The sequence below is a fragment of the Thermobia domestica genome, chromosome 15, assembly GCF_964235325.1.
Source record: "Thermobia domestica chromosome 15, izTheDome1.hap1.1, whole genome shotgun sequence".
NCBI classification, from domain to species: domain Eukaryota; kingdom Metazoa; phylum Arthropoda; class Insecta; order Zygentoma; family Lepismatidae; genus Thermobia; species Thermobia domestica.
Window position 1 is genome coordinate 169,335,353 of NC_137468.1, and position 19,692 is coordinate 169,355,044.

The 19,692-nt window shown below is 36.1% G+C and overlaps 1 protein-coding gene across 2 annotated transcripts; it reads left to right on the forward strand.

Annotated features, from left to right (window-relative positions):
- The first annotated feature begins 345 nt into the window (after positions 1–345).
- LOC145671350 (uncharacterized) lies at positions 346–17,359 on the forward strand. Of its 2 annotated transcripts, none has more exons than XM_081740395.1 (2): positions 346–480; positions 15,456–17,358. In XM_081740395.1, exon 2 carries the CDS (start codon positions 15,460–15,462, stop codon positions 16,798–16,800), a length of 1,341 nt encoding a protein of 446 aa, XP_081596521.1. In that variant the 5' UTR covers positions 346–480; positions 15,456–15,459; the 3' UTR covers positions 16,801–17,358. The 2 variants fall into 2 exon arrangements, with proteins under 2 accessions (XP_081596521.1, XP_081596520.1); XM_081740394.1 differs by lacking the exon at positions 346–480 and adding an exon at positions 1,101–1,219 and having other exon boundaries at positions 15,456–17,359.
- The last annotated feature ends 2,333 nt before the right edge of the window (positions 17,360–19,692 follow it).

Consider the following 19,692-nt stretch of genomic DNA (forward strand, 5'->3'; position numbering starts at 1 on the left):
TCTTTCATATACACTCACTCATTTTCACCATAAACTTGCCATTTTTATGGCGTACTTCTGTACAATGTCGTTTTAATATTGTAAATTCAGGGTGACCCTATTCCCCTCGTAAATGACACCCCTGCTTCCTGTCGTAGATTGAGAGTATTTAATAAAGATCGTTAAGGAAGTTTTTAACATAAAATATACCAATAACACTTCATAACATACCTTTAAATCATAGAACAGGACAAATTCAATCTTATCAGTGGTGAGTTTACAGTAAACTACATAATGAAATAATATATTACTAATCTGGCTTAAATGTGTTTAATGTCAATGTTATAGCTCTGTATAAAAAGTGGAAAGAGATGTCGCCACTTTACTCCATAAAACTACATCCAAACGAATAAAGCTACGTCTAAATAATTACATAATTTGAAGGGTTACAACCCTTCATTTCAAATAATTAATTATAAAACATTTTATAAGTAAATTAAGGTATGTAAATCCAATATTTATTACCATTATAAATATATCTTTATTGTTATTATTTTATAAATCTGTGTTAACAGAAAATGTACTCGAGTTTTCCAGAACAATGTCAATCGCCATATTTAAGAAATATTGAGAGACAGATACTAATGACAATATTTGAAAGTCATATAGTTTCGTAATTAATTACAACCATTTTCTTGTCATATTGTACTTCTATTAAAACGTTATACTTAATTTAAAAAGTAAAAAAGTATATAATATTTATTTTGAAATTCCGTTTATGCACTCCATGATCTTGTATCATAATTTTTATTATTATTATTATTTTTTAATTGTAGTAAAATTATCCAAAGAAAAGATAAGAATTATTTATGGGATGTTGGGTCACAGCTTTCCGGGTTGATTCAGGGTCAAGAGAATCACCAGTTCTTTATGGTCTTATATTTATAGGAAATTAGATATGCAGATCTGATTGTTTTAGTTAGGAAGGCTTAATAGTTTTCTAACGCCATTTTTATTGAGATTGACTCAGAGATATACCATTATATTATCTACTAAGAAGAGTAGGGGCGGAGGGAGTAGAGACAGGCGAATGAAACGCAGATTTGGATAGGCAATATTTGCAGTACAATAGTCTAGAATGTTTTTTCCATGATGTTAAAATAACTCTCTCATTAGTGTATAATGACAATAATGGATGTATGTGCGAAAGAAGAGATCGTGGGTTCTCTCTGAAATTCAAGTAAATCAATAATTTGAATTAAATTTTCGGTCCCCGAAAATATCTCTTAAATTTAATTCTCCATTGGATACTGATTAAGAATAGTCTGTCATAAAAATTTAGTTTTAAGTTAAAATGAATGAATTCATATGCAAGAGGATTAGATATATAGGATATTCAATTGTTGGAGGAATTTATCTCAATTTTTCATAATGAAAAGCTATACTAGGGTTAAAATAAGTGAGTGTTTAAGAAAGACGACTGAGTAACATCCTAATTTTCACCGGAGGTCGGTGGCTCGGTGGTAGAGCGTTTACCTTTGGTGCGTGGAATCCATAGTTCGATCCCAGCTCGCGGTAAGTGGGCTTTGTGGTGGAGAAACACCGTGTTCGTGGGTTTTCTCGGGGCTTTCCCCGTTTCCTCCATTTTATTCATTCCACCGTTCCAATCATTTCTCATCATCACCGTCTCCGTTAGCCTAGCTGGCATAATCGGGGGATGTAAAATTGAAATATTTGATTTCATATTCCTAATTTCCACCGGCGGGGTATTTCTACATGATATAAATACATGTATTTTATGACTGCAAGTGTAGAGGGAGAAGCTTGAAACTATCATTAATGCTCTATGCAATAACCTATATAATATTATGCGATATGAAGTGTTTATGCACATACTCTCCATCGCTGACGTGCCTGCTCCTTGGGAACACCCTCCCGATGGAGTTACCCTGCTCTACTCCTTCCCTGACCCGCTTACATAGCATTCTCACTTTTAGTGGCCCACATGCCACAAGTTGGTTTGTTTTTTGCACAACGGTTTTTATGGCATAAGTCTGGACACATATACATGCGTAAGAGGAAATCCTCGTAAAGTGATTCTGCACTCATTAATGAAGCTCCTACCCTAAGAAATAATTTCTAAGGCAGTACAAGTGAAATTTGTGATGAAATAATTGCATAGCACGTAAGTTGTTTCCAAAGCACATCAGTTTGCACACATATTACCAAACAGTACGCAATTATTTGTGTAAGCACCAGGGCAAGTCCAGAATATCTTAGGAAATCATTTAGGAGTAAAGCAATAAAAGTGAAAGAAAAAAACATTAGATTTGCAAACAATTGGACGGACTCAGGGTAAAAGGTAACAAGTCATTTTTATTCATTTTTCAGGAGAGTCATCTTATTTCCTTTTACCCAGTGTGGATTCCATTGTAGCTTAATTATTCCCTTTTGCACGTCCCTTGTACTTGTTTTTGGTCACGTTTTTTTCATAGGGCTTTTCATACAAAAAAGCGGCATTTAAATTACTACAACTCTGTGTTAAAAACCGAAAATTGAAAAAAAGTGACTTGTTACCTTTTACCCTGAGTCCGTCCAATTTACATTTGCAAATTTTGTTGCAAAAGTAACCTACCTGTTACATATAATATTAGATGGTCAGCAAAATACGGAAAAATTAGGTCTACAGTTTGTGGCACACATACTAATCAATATTTTGGATTGATTTTGACTTTAGTGTTCCTTTCAGAAGCGAGGCTAAATGAGACGGGACTTACAGCTTAATGTGGGAACCAAATGACATGAGCTCCCGCTGAGAACCGAACTCGGTCTCTCATGTCAAAACCGCGCAAATGGACTAGGAACAAGAAATAAGCGAATCAGTAGTATAGTAACAAGGATTAATTATATTGCAGAATGAATGCTAGCTAGCAAAAGAACTGATTAACTAATTATAAAGAGAAACATAAGATAACTGGAACAGGAACAGATTATGATGTATAAACAACCGTAATGTGAACGAATGGAACCATATGTGACAAATTAAGTCCTTTGTGTCACTGAGTAGGTCCAGCATGTTAAGAGTTTACTTTAGGTTAGGTTTCATATTCCTGGAACTACTCTGCAGCACTTAACCCTAAATTATAATATAAGACAACCCAAAATACGATCTTTTTTTTTTTGCTGAAAATTATGCCGTGATTATTACTGTTCTTGAGATGCAACTAACAGAGAATAGGACTGATCATGTTTTTAGTGCTGAAACAATGCCTACTTTCATTGTTGGATTGGTGATGGGAGCAGCGTAAAGCGAGATTCTGGAACCGCTTGTAAATGTTATTCAAGGTATCTTTCAAGGTTTTCCCTGAGTCACAGCAAGGAATAGCGGGATGGCATCATACGTAAATTAACAACTGGATAACTCGTTTCTACGTCCTTTTTCTTTCATTATCCCCGGCTAATCCGTAGATGGAAAAAGCCGTTAAATTAACAGAAATAAATAGAAGTAAAATACAGTAACTTTGCAAACTTTGCCCTCTCGTGGGAAATATATGCGAACCACCGTGTACTATGTGACTATATAAAAAAAAAAAAATAGTCACAAACCTTTGCACTCTTCAAAAACAAACCGCGTAACTCAATTTGTATCACTCCGCGCACGAGTATTCAGCGATTGGTGCAGGAGAAAATGCTTCGTCTGTTTCCCGCAATATTTCTGCTTCTGCACGTGCATGTAATCCTTCACTGGTAACCTTCCTGCCTGCATGGCCATCATCAAATATAGCGCGCGCTGTGCGTATTTGTCAGTGGGTGTAGCTGTTTTCCTGTTAAATTTAAATTTTTGTGTAAGATGTCAATCCACATATAGAAATGTGCTTTTAATTGAAACTAAAATGTTCTTAGTGTGATTTAAAAATACAATAATTGCTACTTAGGTTGAACAAGTGGAATTTCTTGGGGACTATTTTCTTATGGAAGAATAATGGTCATTTGGCTCATTGCAAGTGTTGCTCACTTCTGATTATATTTCGGTTTTTTTTTTTTTTTTTTTTTTTTTTTTTTTTTTTTTTAGAATTGTAGTCAGACTGTTTAGTCAGTTTCAGAGAACTGGGATGCAAATGTTCATTATGTTACCCAAAAGAAAAACTGAGCACTTGTACTAAATTTCTATTTAATATATTAAATGCATTATACTTCAGATAATTGGAGAGCCTTTCATTGGATATAAAAAGTTGTAGGCCTATTATTTTAAAGATAAGTAAGAAATAAAGATAAAAGCAATTTCACCGATTCGAAGTAGCGTAACGTCTGATGTTAATTCTGTATGTTATAATCAGGGGTAAAAGTGGATCTGAAAAGGTAGGGGTACGGTAGCAAGCGGCATGACGTCACGCCGCCCCCTGCCTATCCTTGCCCGTTTTAATTTCTTAGGAACTGAGGGACGTCGTAATATTTTTCCGAGGTCGGGGATGGCGTTCTCCTGCGTTCCCTCACTTTTATCCTTGGTTATAATTCGCATATCGATTAAAAGAAACGATCGGGTTTAACTCTTAACATACCAAGCGGGGTCCTCTAGGAACCCCAGATGGCGATATTTGGTGATTCTGCTGCAACTATAAGAATCAATTTATTCTGAATTTTTATGTGTGTCCTGCATCCGTTTGGGATATACTATCTATTACATAATTTGATCAACGATGCGTTCGTTAAAAAAAAAATACAAAAAATAAAAACACACTGGAAAATGTAAAAGCTCCATTGTTAAACTTGTATTTCAGATTTACGAACACAAAAGTATAAAATTTTACGAGAAACTGACTTAGGTATGCTTTTAGACATCCAAAAAATAATAATTTGAGTTGCAATACTATGTTGAGAAATTAAAATAATACTTGGGGCCCCCAGAAGACCCCAGCTTGGTAAACAACGTTGACGAGTTAGGCTTGGTACGTTAAGGGTTAAATGAACATTTAAGAGTCGTAAGAATGATTGTCCGTTCTCAGGAGTAACAAAATATCTGAAAAAATCTTCAAGGGATACTAAAATTGTAATCCATTCAATAAATAAACTCTTTCGCTTTTTTTTTTTTTTTTTTAATGAACAATTACCCACATGTTCTCTTGCCTCTACTTGAGAGTCACGTAGTGATCCGAAACACAGTTTTGAAATGGATGGGGGTAAAAGAGCATATGTTTTAGTACATCTGCTAGTCAAGCTAATAAATATAGTAAGACAACAAAGACTAGAGAACATAGTAAGATCCAATAGCTCTGATTCTAATTTTCCATGTTATCCCTTGACGCTATGGGCAGGCTAAATAAAATTTAGTAGTGATAGATTGAATATTTTGAACCATTAATGCGAACTACCTGATGTACAGAGGACGAAGATTTATGGTCAACCACGATTAGCCATGATTTGCAGTTACAGGGAAAATTTAAGAGATTGTCCAGCCCGGCTTCCAGGCATGGACGTCCGCAGGACTTTTTCAAGGAGGTAAAATACTGATTCCACGGGGGAAGGGAACAAAAGACCGACACACAAACTCAGTCGCGAATACACAATATTTCGATACACCAGGGCACATAATACATCAAGTAAAACAACAGTTATTTACGCGCATATACTTATTAACTACAGTAAATAATCTATAATACCAGATACTATATTATTTAATATGAATATATTAAGTGTTATAACATTTAAGTAAGCAAATTAGTATGTCTTGACATGCACTTCCAAAAACCTTTCAAAACCCTGGGAGGCAACATCCCCTTTGCCCCTTCCCCGCTGCGGGCAGCCATACTTCCTAGTGTTCTGTGTCTATATTTATATGCTGCTTCAAAGATTCAGGAGAGAGCAAATGCATCTTGATAATCTATCAGAAGTCCATGCCATTTCATTTTCAATCTCCCGCTCTTCGGTTTGTTTCTTAATTTGTTAGCTCGAGGTTTTCTATAAACTTTTTAGTCTGTTAGTTGGCAACATTTACACACTGCCGTCTGCGTTGTTTACAAGAGCTGCAAAGCTTCGTGAAAAAACGTATAGTTTGGTATTTATTATTGGACGGCTTTTTAAACATGTTAAAGGTTATACCATTTTGTTACTTATTCTTAGAGGTCTTTCGTTTCTTCTATAATTTTTTTGACATAATAACGCGGAATCAGATAAATAAATTGTAAAATATAGATATTATTTTCTTATTAAGATAAATTGTATAATTAGCTAATAATTGTTAAGTGTTTCGTAAGGGACAATAAACCTACGTAGTTTCCGTTAGGATTGGGCTGGGAGATGCGTAACATCCCACGATTATTCAGTGAAGCTAACGGAGGCCGTGATGATAATGAACAAAATAGTGAAATTAGGAAAGTGCGAGTAAGCTCACGCAAACAGTGTTTGGCCACTACAAACCCCAAGGCGCGAGCTGCGATCGATACAGGGACTCTACGCACCAATAGTGAGCGCTCTACCACTGAGCCACTACGCCTCCTCCTGAGTGCAACGATTTGCTTCAAGAATCATTGCATTCTTTGTTATAATCTGCAAAGTATCTTCATAAAAGAAATTTCTGGTTTTGTGATCAATTGTTTCTCAGTGTTCCTTCCTTCGAATTAGCAAACCCATTACCTCCCTCCAAACTAAGGCAAATTGCCAATTAAGCAATGCCACATTTAATCTCTGGTGGCAAAAATAGATAAAATGAAAGGTCACATACAACGTAAGAAATGTTTTATTTGGTCCTATTTATATAGTAGATGCTAGAAGGGACGAACAAAAGACTCAATTGTTGGACTCATGAATACCCGTACGTGTTCAAAAGTTTCAAGTATTTCTCGAGCCTTTCCAGCTGCAGGAGCGAGTCTAGCAACCTAATGTAGGTCGGAGACGATGGGAGTACCGTGCGTAATGGTCTTGAGGTGCCCTAATAAGAAGAAATCAAGACATGACAAGTCAGGTGATCATAGCGGCCAAGGAAAAGATCCCATCGGTCAATCCAGCAATGGAAATACGTAGCCGATGAGTGAGTCTTGATACTACCAGTAAAGTGTGCAAGGGAGACCATCATGCTGAATCCAATTCGTCATCGAATAAACTCAGGAAAATGAACGATACTGTATGTGCGTCCGTTAAATACGATGAGGTAGTATGTACAGTGCAACGAAGAAATCGTGAACAAGCCCAATCCACACATTAATCGAAAATCTTTGCTCGAAAGAATATGGTAATGTCGCATGCGGATTTTCATGCACCCACACATGAACATTGTGACTCTTAAATAGACCTTATTTTATAAATGCACTTTAGTCCGTGTACATGTACAATGTGTATGAAGAGAAATCAAAATTTAGGGCAGTCTTGCAGGTACCAACGGTTGAAGTCTTTACTCTGAAAATAGTCTTGCCCTCTTAACTAAAGAGAGAGAATGGTTGCATTTCATAGTCATTTAAAATCCCTGAGAATAAATGACTCAGATCAGAGCTACAAACACTAGCTCTTGTGCTTGTGGATGAACGTTCCTCAACAGCACGTAGAACATTTTCTTCCATTCGTGTTCAGCCACATTCGGTTTGTTAGTACCGTGGGACCTAACGAATCTACTCTCTCACGTTTATCATGAGATTTTATACCCAGTTCCTCTGCTCACGTTCGAGTGTTTGTCTATTAGGCAGTTGGGGCGTTTAGTCCACAAGGGATTCAAGTCCAAAATTGTTTATCTAGGACATATTTCATATTTAAAGTCTCCGTTTTTATTAAAGTGTTCACTTTTTCAGGTATTTATACGGAGCATACAAACAGTATGTTTCTTTTTCTTATAACTTTGGTAATTGAACTTAAACCCTAGTGCTCTGAATACCCGAGATGTCTGTTCGTGAAACTTTCTCTGCACAACCTTTAAGCAGCTCGTCTGAGTGCTCATACATCAGATGGATGCAGGGGTGTAGCCACGGGGGGCCCTACGGGGCCAGGCCCCGCAAATGACTAGCTTTTAAAACATCATCGTAAGATTACCTCGCTTCAGTCATTTAAAAATAACAAAGTTTACACGGTAAAATAGTATGGAAAAATACTATTTTACCACACCAATCGAAAAAATAGTATGGTATCTCTTCCATATACCGATCGGAAAATACTGTGGTATACTTTTTTGTGACAGCAGATTACACAATTTACTGCGATTTATATTTGACAGTTTGAAGACAAATATTTTAACAAGGTACTATAAACACTACTATAAAATTATGATACTAAACTAATTAGTAACTACATTATATTTATTACATGCTCTAACTAGTGTTTTAAAAACGTTTTTTATCAGATGGAAAATTTGGTGAAAAACAACGTTTTTATCCAGTATTTCAGTTTGGATTTCATTTGCTCCTTTTAATGCTACTTGGTGTAAAACAGGAAGTGAGATTTAGCCGTTAATAAAATACTTACGTTTTTTAAATCACGAATAATAAATAAAACTTTTTTCAGGATATCTTAAAGAAATTAAGTGCAATTTCAAAGAAAATCAGTCATACGTATAAAGGTAACCAAGAAAATTCTGTCGCTTTCTGTGGAGATCTTTGTTCAATTTGCCTTCACAGCGTGAGTTGAATGCGAATTGAGATAAGGCGAAGGTCAGTTATTGGTGTGGGTATATCAAACATACTACCTAGGTGTGGCAGTTCAGATACACCGGAAACTTGCGTGAGGACAGAGTGAACATGGAACCTCCACAGAGCATCATAAGGATGTGTATGTTATATGAGTTCAGACTGGGATCAGACGCCACTGCAGCGGAGCGAAAGATATGCCAGAACTTTGGTGAGGTTGTCGTGACTATGTGGACAGTGCAGCGGTGGTTTAACAAGTTTAAGGACGGTGACGAAACACTCGAACACGCACCACATACCGGAAGACCAACACATGTACAAAATGAAGATCTTCAAGCAGCAACTGAGACAAACAGTGGCCTGACATGTGAGGAACTGGAGAAACTATTCGGCAGCACCTTCATCAACTAAGGAAACACTTCATGTTAGGTCGATGGATACCACATGATTTGACTCCGGGCCAGAAGGCAACGAGAACAGACAGCTTTTCTTTGCTGTCTCATCTGAGGAAGGAGACATTTCTGGACAGAGTGTTGACATGTGATGAGAAGTGGGTCCTGTACGAAGCTCCACGGAACCGTCATCATTGGTTAGCATCCCATGAACCAGTTCCAAAACAGCCGAAACCAGCATTGCACCAAAATAAGGTCCTCCTGTGTGTTTGGTGGACTGCTCGCGGTGTCGTGCATCGTTAACTGCTACCAGCTGGTCAGAGCATCAGTGCAACTGTGTACTGTCAGCAGTTGAGCCATATTCAAGAAAAGCTTAAAACTCTGGAGCCAGCGCTTCTGAATTACAAAGGGATAATCCTGTTACATGACAACGCTAAGCCCCACGTAGCTAGGGTGACCCGGGACACCATTCTACGCCTTGGATGGGAAACACTATTGCATCCGCCATACTCCCCGGACATTACACCGTCCGATTATCACCTATTCCATTCCTTGAACAATCACCTTAGAGGACGCCAGTTCAAATCCCCAGTAGAGGTGGAAAATGCACTTTATACCTTGTTCGCTTCGCGGTCCACCAAGTTCTACCGCAGAACGTTGACAGAAGGTTGTCGATGCTGATGGGGACTATTTTTAATCTTCCAGGTACGTCTTAGTCCCAGGTGACGTATCGATGTTCGAAGATGGTGGGTAAGAAAGCGATGGAACTTTCTTGGTTACCTTTATAGATACATTCTGTGTACAAGGGCTTATATTGAAATAGTTATGCACAAAGGTATAGTGTTTGGTCCGGGGCAGTAGTTGTTGGTTAAGCAAAAAATAAATAAATAAATAAATAAATAAATAAATAAATAAATAAATAAATAAATAAATAAATAAATAGTATAAAATATAATAATAATAATAATAATAATAATAATAATAATAAGCTAAATAACAGTGTTTTTAGTTTTCCGAAAGGAAACAAAAATTTTCCGGTTTTTACAGGTCTCAAAAACACTAGCTGCAATACATTTTTGGGGAGAAGTTTGTACATTGTAGCTGGCCCCCTTCAAAAACGACGGCCCCTCCTACATAAATCTGCTAGCTACACCCCTGGATGGATGTCTGCTAGCTTGTTATTCCTGCAGAGATGCATGCAGGTTAAACTCTTTGTTATCTCCTGACCTACCCAGCACCATCTAAGATCGTTTAAACGAGGCTTTTCCAGTGGCTGTATAGTTCCCCACCAGTAATAGTTCCAATTTTCAAAATCTAAAAAAAAAAAAAAAATAAATAAAAAAAATAAAAAATAAAAAAAATAAAAAAAAATAATTAAATAAAAAAATAAAAATAAAATAAAATAAGAGTTTGAATAAAAAAAAAAAAACTAGTTTTGTTCGCCACCAATGGCTGGCATTTTCGGACACCATTGTATGGCAAATAAAATGTTTATTCTAGTGTCCTGTGTCACAACTTGCAGTTTGTTCAGATAGTTTTCGAACAACCTGTATATTTACACACTTGCAGAAGTGTCCGTTCTTCGCTCAGACAATACTCTGCAACAAGTAACTCAGTAGAATAGAGCAGGTTGTGTAACTTGAGGGGTTTCTGAGATATTCTATATTTTTTGAACCTCTAGGTGACCCCTCCTCCAATCCACCTCGAATCGATAATAATAAAACAAAATGAGTCCGGATGTAATTCAATCTGGTGAAGATCTATCTGGGTACAACATTTCCTGGTTGTAGGTGACTTGTTTCTTTACAAAGGTCTGACGACAGACTGATATGTTCATTTATGTATTAGTAAGCATATACAGAGGAAAAGTATCAAACGTGGGATACTATTTTATTTTTGGACTACATCTTGCATATTGAAAATATATAACACAAAGATAGATCACAAAATGTTAATAGAGATATTTGCACATCATGGGCACTGAAGCTACCTTTTCATAATAGGATCGATTTTTATGTAAAACCATGTGAAATTTTGTGAGTCTCAAAAATATTTACCTAATGTGGAATACCTTAATATGTGCTTGATACTTTAAATGTTTGAACTATTAATCACAAAAATTAGAAATGTACACTCCTCTTCTCTACATATTAACTATCAACGTGATTCCAACCTTTATACAGAATACATTCTATCCACTGTTCCTCTAGAACATCTTTATTAAAAAGGCTACCACAGAGCAGAAAAGCAAATCTTCCGTTTTCTTGCGCATCTGGCAGTAATTAAATCAAGGATTTCTTTCTCCATTAAACTAATTAAACATTCGTGTCGGAAGACTAATCACAATATTTTTTCTATAAAGACATTATCTGATTTCCCTCGTGGCTAAGCGGTTATCGTACACGCTTTTGATGTGGGAGATTCAGGTTCGATTTCCGGTGGATGCTCATTCAGTTCGAATTCCACGTTAAGCTGTAGGTCCACGTCTCCAGGGGCGGATCCAGGGAGGGTTGATCGGAGCGATGCCCCCCAGAAGAAGCAACTTTTTTTATTTTATATATAAATAAAACCCATGCCACAAAATTCTGGTAATACTAAACCATATTAATGATTGAAAGATCTGTAAGGGAAATGTAATGAATGAAATTGTGAATGCATTTCAAAAAGTTTCTCATAATCTTGTTGGAACTGCAAAGGACTGATGTTTAATTTGCCTGCTTAGGAATCATATCGCGAGCTCCATAGAGTCTTTCTAGGAGCCGAGTCTGGCCTGCAGGCTGTAGTTTTCCCATCAGTATTCTAGGGTTAAAAATGTACGATCATATTTAGGAATACAATTGAAGGGTCCAATGGAACAATATGATAAGTCACATTTTGCAAATTTTACAGTACAACAAATTTAAAGTTTGAAGTTATATATTTTTCAAAATGTCATTACAGTGCAATGCTTATTGTTGTAAACATTCAATTTGGTTATATCTTATTGTGATTGGATATTATAAAGTGTGAAAAATAATATAGTAGTAATACCTTTTTTAATAATAAAAAAGTACTGTGCTTTATTTATCGGACTTATCAGAGTTTTCCCCAAAGAATCAGTACTGTCTTGATACTGATGATTATTTTATTTACAAGATAGCTGTAAGAAATATAATAAAACACATCTTAGTAACACTTGTACATATTATGAAGTCTTTTCAATGGTGGTTTCTTGATTTACTGTGCCTTTGGAAGGTTTGTGTAGTATTCCACTGCCTTTAAAGAGCAATAGTTTTTCAGTGACTGCAAATCTGCATATTTTTCTTGAGATATCTCCAGGAACCCTAAAAATGATAGGCCTAGATGAGTTATGCTTTTAAAATTAGTTGAGGTGAAAACAAGATAGGTTAGAGACAGTAAATAGAAGTAGTGCTGTCAATCGGGTCAGCTCTTTTCAAGTCACTGGTTGGTCAGCTCGGGTCATGCATAGTCAGCTAGAGTCGTGTTACGGGTCAGTCGAGTCAGCTCGGATTGGGTCACATGTCAGGTTGGTTCGAACATTTTTGTATCGGATAAGGTTCCGGTCGGATTTTGGGTCAACTTGAACCGACCCAAAACAAAAATGTTTGACCTGACCTGACCCGAGCTGACTCGACCGACCCGTAACACGATCCTAGCTGAATCTACTCATGACCCGAGCTGCCCCAACCAGTGGCCCGAAAATAGCTGGCCCGGCTCGAGTCGGAATCGACCCGATTGAGAGCACTGTTTATAAACTAAGTTAAACATTTGTAGGCTAGTTGACGTTAGTTATTCTGTAACGTGTAATACGTTAAAACTTGCCATCATAGGCTGAGGATTACCAGTATTTTTCAAATGTTTCGTAAGATCATCAACTTTCCCGCGACCAATACCATGAGGTGAAGCGAATGCAGCTTTACAAACAGTCACCTCCTATGCCTATCCTTCTTGTACCACCCGCAGTCGGTATGAATATGATGCATCACAATAAGACGCTTCACTCTCGTTTTTCCTAGGCCTACGTCTCTGCACAGGTACTATTACAATTAGGCCTGACAGGTTTATGTTAATTTCATCATTTGACACCATTTCGTTCATTCGTCTAATTATTTATTGTTTTCCTACATCATTAACCTTCTCAAAACGTCGTTTGCAGGTGCACTCTGGGCCGGTCTCATGGCTCTGTCGTTTGAGTTTTGCATTAGATCTCGAATTCTTCCATATGAAGGTTTTTTCTTAGAAGTTGAAGGTAGAGCAGATTCTTCTTCACTCAGGGAATCATCCATGCTTTGTTGATCATTACCACTGACCACAACTAAAGAAACCCACGTTTTATTGTAAACTTCACGTTAACTAGAGCACGTTTCTGAACGGAACTGCCAACAAGTAATTTCTTTAATGGCCGATATCAATGCTGCCAGTTGCACAACACAACAATAACCTGGACTTAATAGCGTTTTCCCCAGAAGGTCGTGGACTTAACATATTCTTCCCCAGGATGCGTTTTCTTTACCCGTAAATATTTTCGGACTTATCATAGTGTTCCCCTCGTCATTAAATCAACAGAAACGTCCGTTTTCATTAAACAACACTGTATTTAAAACAAAAATTATCGATTTTTGGACTTATCAGTTTCTTCCCCTGGACCCTTCAATTAACAACCTTTTTTTTTTTTTTTAAAAAAAAACCTTGTTATATGCAATCGTAATTAATAATTCGTAGTATCAGATTGCTAAAATGTATTGAATTGAAATATACAGTGCAGCGGACTCAGGTTATGAACTTCATTCATTTCGTAATGCTGTTCGTGAATCGAAATTATTTTTGCCATTGAAATTAATGTCAATAGAATTAATCTGTTCTGGCCACAGAAACACGATACTATTTGTATTCTTCAGGTTTTAAAGTGCTTTCTGTAATGAAATTTAGAATTGAAATAATAATACCCTATTTAAAGACAAATAAATAACACTAAAATAAACATAATATTATTGATGGTGAAAATACACAAAAGTTTAAAAAAATAACAAAACACAGTGCTCTGACAGAAAATGTTTACGGCAAACGTGCAAAAGTACTACTGGGTGAGTGTGTGCTATCGTATCCCGTAATATTTTTTGTAAACCACAGGAAAAATTTTCATAAAACGTTCTTAAAACGATTTGTTCGAGAACTGAGGGGTCCGTAACCCGTAGATCCACTATATTTAATAATTTATATTTTCATATGATCAATAATTCTTTCCTAGGACTCTTGTGTGTAAAGTACTGAAAAATTTTGGACTATTGTATGAAGTAATAATATGTAAATCGCTTATTTATTAGAAGTACAAGAATATAATTCCTTTCCTCTTTCTTTAAAAGATCTTCTCAACATACAAGTTACAAACGTTTCTAAATTATTTGAACACTATTCATTAGTTTTTGCATGCCATTGGATATTTGTTCTCATAATTTCGAGTTAGATTTCAGTGCCTATTTTACTGCCTACTTCTTTAATTGTAAGTGCCTATTTAATTAGCTATTTCTTAAATTGTAAGAGCTCAATTTGTCTATTTCCCGAATTGTGACAATTTACTGCCTATTCCTTGAATTGTAAGTGCCTATTTTACGCCCTATTCCTTGAATTATAAGTGTCTATTTTACTGCCTATTTCTTGAATTGTAAATGATTATTTCATTAGCTATTTCTTAAAATGTAAGAGTTCAATTTGCCTATTTCTTGAATTGTGACAATTTATTGCTTGTTCCTTGAATTATAAGTCGCTATTTTACTTCCTATTTCTTGATTATAAGTACCTATTTTACTCGATATTTCTTGAATTAAAAGTGTCTATTTTACGGCATATTTCTTGAATTATAAGTACCTATTTTCCTAGGTATTTTCCATGTTTTTAGTGCCTGAACATCTTGTCTATACTTGTTTCATTTCCAATATTTTGTACTGGGCTTAACATTTACTTATGGGTTTTCTGTTCCAACTAGTAATTTTCCAGTTTTTCCATGCTTCCAATTTCAAAACTTTTATTCAGTTCCGTTGTTTCTTTCGTACTATTTACAATGCTGCTTTGTACAGTAAAATAATCCAAGTTAAATATTTGGTTAGAAACTTTTTGTGTGTTCACCTTCTTCATTGGTACACACAAAATTAGACTAAGAAACCTTCATATTTGCCAAAACCAGAGATAACTGGCGAACAAGAGATTAGATGACGTAGTGGGTGGTTTTTCAGGTACCTGACACGTGGTATTGTAATTACTCGAACACTTCCATTTCAACTTTCCTATATCTCGCTCCCTAGTCTGTTTCTCAGTAACGCTGCTCTGGCGTCATAAAGTGTCCATTTTGAAATGGTTGTATGAGACGTAATACTGGTTCATATTCAATCCCACTCCTATTGAGTCATCTCTTGTATTATCTGTTGACTTTTACTCATGCATTGCCACCATTGAGAATTTGAACCTTTCTCCGTTCTCATTCCAGAACAATGTCTGTGAGGTACGTACTACCTACCATTGAATCGACCTGTGTCCCCAATGTGCGTCAGGCTAAGAGTGATTGCAGAATACGCTGGAAGCCAAATTTCAGTTCTTCTCCCCCTTGTTACCTGAACTGGAATCACGGAGCGTATCATCCGTGCACCTGCCAATATCCATTTACATGCTCATCCACAGCGAGATATGTCACTTCACCTTTACAATCTGCTCAGACTCGGAATATGGTGTATTTATCAGTACATCAAGTTGATGATATTCTTGTCCCAACAGCAATAATCACAGACAGTGGTGTGGTGATTTACGGATTTCAGCAGCACAGTAGTGAAACAAGAAGAGCACATGAATCTGTTGTCTCAACTGTCGATATTAACCAAAATTTTATGAGACGAATTTTGCCTCGGACTGAACTTCACGTTGAAAAACCCAAAGATACAACAAGTAAATATGACTCGACTGATGTTTCTGATCCTCCGATTGAAAATCAAGCCAGATGGATGATCAACAAAAGCCCAAGCATATCGATTGTAGCAAGTGAGCAAATGAAAACCGAATTTACTCCAACAGAAATGATCATTGCTGCAGAAGAAGTCGTTGAAAACAACGATTACTCTCCGATAGCAAATTTAAGTTTGAAAAATGAAACGTTAATGGTAGCAAGTGTGAAGGACGCAGATAATGGCGCTAAAGAAAAGTACAGAAGTACCAAGATGGATTCCAGTCCAGTATTTGGAACATCAATTCCAAATGATGCAAGAACATTTGTATGTTTAGAGAAGGAAAATTCTGAACTACAAACGGAAACAACTAGGAAGAGAAAACGTGAAAACACGGTGGCGACAAATATGAGCAAGAAACTACCATCGGATTACGATAGCTTAGTTTATGTTGATCACCAAGTGGAGAAGATAGAAACTAAAGTAAGCCCAGAGAAGTCAAAGGTACTAATGGCTGTGTTTGGTCGAAAAAGCAAGAATAAGACGATCAAAGTAAACGTGAACGATCAAGTTACATCTGGAAAGAAAGTCCGAGAAACAATATTAAGTGACTTGAAAAAGATATCCGAACTTCAAGAAATGACAAACGTGAAGAATCCTAAAGTCTGTCAGACTAAAACTATTCTCGACAAGCAAACGAGTAAACTCAGACCAACTACACTTCAGGATTCTAATAAACTCACAGAAGTGCCTGATGTTGATAAAGATAAACGCTTACTTGATGAACCCAATTGGTACGTGCCATTTACAGAGTTTTATAACTCTACGAAACTCAACTCCTGGACTGACGTAGCTCGTCTGGATGTAGGTCTACTTTCTCCGAGCAAGCAAGCTTAATATCAAGATTTGCAACAAGAAATTGATAATAAAAATTATGAATAATTTAAACAAGCAACTTCATGGAAAATGAAGAAATAAATATAATAAATTGAAACTATTCAATAAATTACTTTCTATAACCAGTTATGTGGTTATTACAAAATTCAGATCTGTATAGGGAAAACTATACGACTTGTGATAATATTTTTCTTTCAAAATATTAATTTAATAAAGATGATGAAAATAAAATATCGCACTTGAAACTTTAATAAGAACACTTTTGAAACATTTTGTGGTCTATGATTCCAATTTGAAAAATGAAAGAAAGTGATGACTTTACTGCAAAAGCCTTTTGTAACACTTTATTCAACGGTTTTATAATGAAACATTTTTCTTCAGAATCGTTATAAAATTATTATTTTAATTTAAAATGAAAGAACAAAGAAGTATGCAAATTACTTCATTGTAAAAAAATGTTATTTTAAATTATATTTTAAAATTGAAGTTAGCAATGTAAGATTGAAAGTACGTAGAAGTATGTAAAGCATGTATAACCTAATTTACTATTTTCTTAAATTTAATAAATGTTATGATTTGACGTAATTTGTATTTAATCTTTCTGTTTGTTAAACTTACCTTTGTTCTTACACTTATGTTAAATGTATTCAATATGGTAGAGTCAAAATGAACCAAACTTTGCATGCCACGGCATTCTGTTTGCAACGACTGTTCTTAGCTGACGTGGTAAGAGACAACCAATTGATGTGGCCACCAAAAGGAAGACATCACGGTGAAACAATTCTGGTGATGTTAAGGTTGTCTGCTGAAGTGATTAAGATGACACTTCAAGACCGAAAAGAGAAAAGAGAATTTTGTGTTAAACTAATGTAAGTCATATAATTATGAACCATGACATCTGCAATTCTAAGCGTAACTGGGAGAAAGCAATATCGGGGGCCCAAATTCATGAGTAGCACAAGGAATCCAGAAATACAGTGCTATTACAAATGAATACGAACCTGAATAAATCTCACCTAATAACACTCACTAGTCAGACATATGAGAGTTGTATCAACGGGAGCGGAAACACAATTTCTTATATACATTCAACACGTTTTCTGAAGGTGACTAAATGGCCTGTAAAATAGTATGAACGTTAACAGAAATATATCAATGCCCAAAATCATTGCTTTGGAGAAATGGGATTTTTAAAAAGTTTTATTTGATTTGCAACAACTTCCGTTTATCCTTGACTGTACTAATAAAAAAAAGTATAGTTGCTTTGAAACAAACACCCTGTAGTTTGTAACCAAAGTACAAAAATACATTAAAAATTAACGAAATTATGATCAGGAAGACATGGTTCAACCATGAAAGAAAACTAAATATTTTAATGATAATGCTATCAATGCTAGCCCAGTAAGGGGTTAAAATTAATGCAGTGTAGTTTTTTTTTTTTCATTTTCGCCAAGGATGCGTCTTACATTCGAGGATTTTTTTCCAATTTTTTCTTCAAAAATTGGAGATGCCTCTTACATTTGAGGGCGTCTTAGATTCACGTAAATACAGTAATTTCTCTCATAAACTTGATATTGTGAATCTAAAGACCAACATATTAGATAGGAAAAAGATTTGACATATAAGACATGTGTATGTTTATAACCTAAAGAAAGAAGTTAAGTTTAGGATCTTCTCTCCGTTTTTACCCAAAATTACGAAAATTTACAAGAGAAATTACATAAGAAATAATACTTTGGAGTTCTTGTGCGATGTTTTGGTGTTTAAAGTTGTGGGAAAAGTTATTTAATGCGAGAGTTCGTACTATTTGCAAGAGGCGTAAGCTTTCGCGGAATGATTCGATGTTTGAGAGGTATGGTAGTCCTATAGCCTAATGAATGATATTTCTACGTTCGATGCGATATTTCTATGGTCTTTTGCGTTGAGTTTGGATGCATTATATAAGAATAATGAACAGCTACAAAACGAGTATAACCTAACCGTAACTAACCTAAGCCAGAGGTCACAAAAGTACCTGGATATTTACGTCCATCAATAATGTACAGCCACGAAACGAGTAGGCCTATAATTTAACCTTAACTAACTGAAGGAAGCATCCCAAAACTAGCTGGGTGTATTTTTGATTATTATCTATCAGAGTTGGCTGAGCAATTTAAATTAGGACGCTGTACGAGGGGGGACTCAAAAGAAACCGGATTGAAAGAGCGCTGTCATTCCTATGCGTAGTAGAGAGTTCTGCTAGGTGGATCTAGTAGAGACCTTCCCAGATCAGTTGGCCAAGCGGTGTATGCGTAGGAGGTTAACGTTTGATCGTGCCGCCTGCGAAAATTGTTATGGCAGATTCAAAGAAACAAGGAGTGTGTTTGCTCCCTACTTGGAAAATCGGAAATGAAAACATACCAAATGCTTCAACAGGCTTTCAAGAAGGATACTATGAACAGCACACAATTTTTTGAGTGGTTTGGGCGCTTGAAGTGTGGTGAGATGAGTGTTGAAGATCATGCTCGTTCTGGGTGTTCTTCATCATTTCGAAACGACGAAAATATCGAACAAATCTGCCCCAAAATCAGCGAGGATCGTCGTTTCATGATCGATGATATTTTAAAACAGGCAGGAGTGAGTTGGAGCTGGTGCCAGCGTGAGGTTTTGCAAATGAGACTTCTTGCCGCTAAGTTTGTTTCTCGTCTGCTCACACAGGATCAAATCATTCGTCTGAATTTGAGCCAGGACTTGAAAAATCAGAATAAAAGTGATCCAAACTTTTTGACGAACGTGATGACATTTTCCGAGAATTAAAAAATCTAAAAGGAAAATGTTTTGATGGTGTAGAGGCTGTAAAAAGAACTTCGCAGAGCGTATTGGACGATATAAAAGTTCCAGAGTTCCAAAGGT

Bases quoted from the DNA above. Each gene is read 5' to 3' on its own strand.
- LOC145671350 (XM_081740394.1), top strand. From the start codon at position 1,179: ATGTGCGAAAGAAGAGATCGTGGGTTCTCTCTGAAATTCAA. The intron at 1,220-15,455 runs GTAAATCAATAA...TTCTCATTCCAG, and splicing joins GGGTTCTCTCTGAAATTCAA to AACAATGTCTGTGAGGTACG.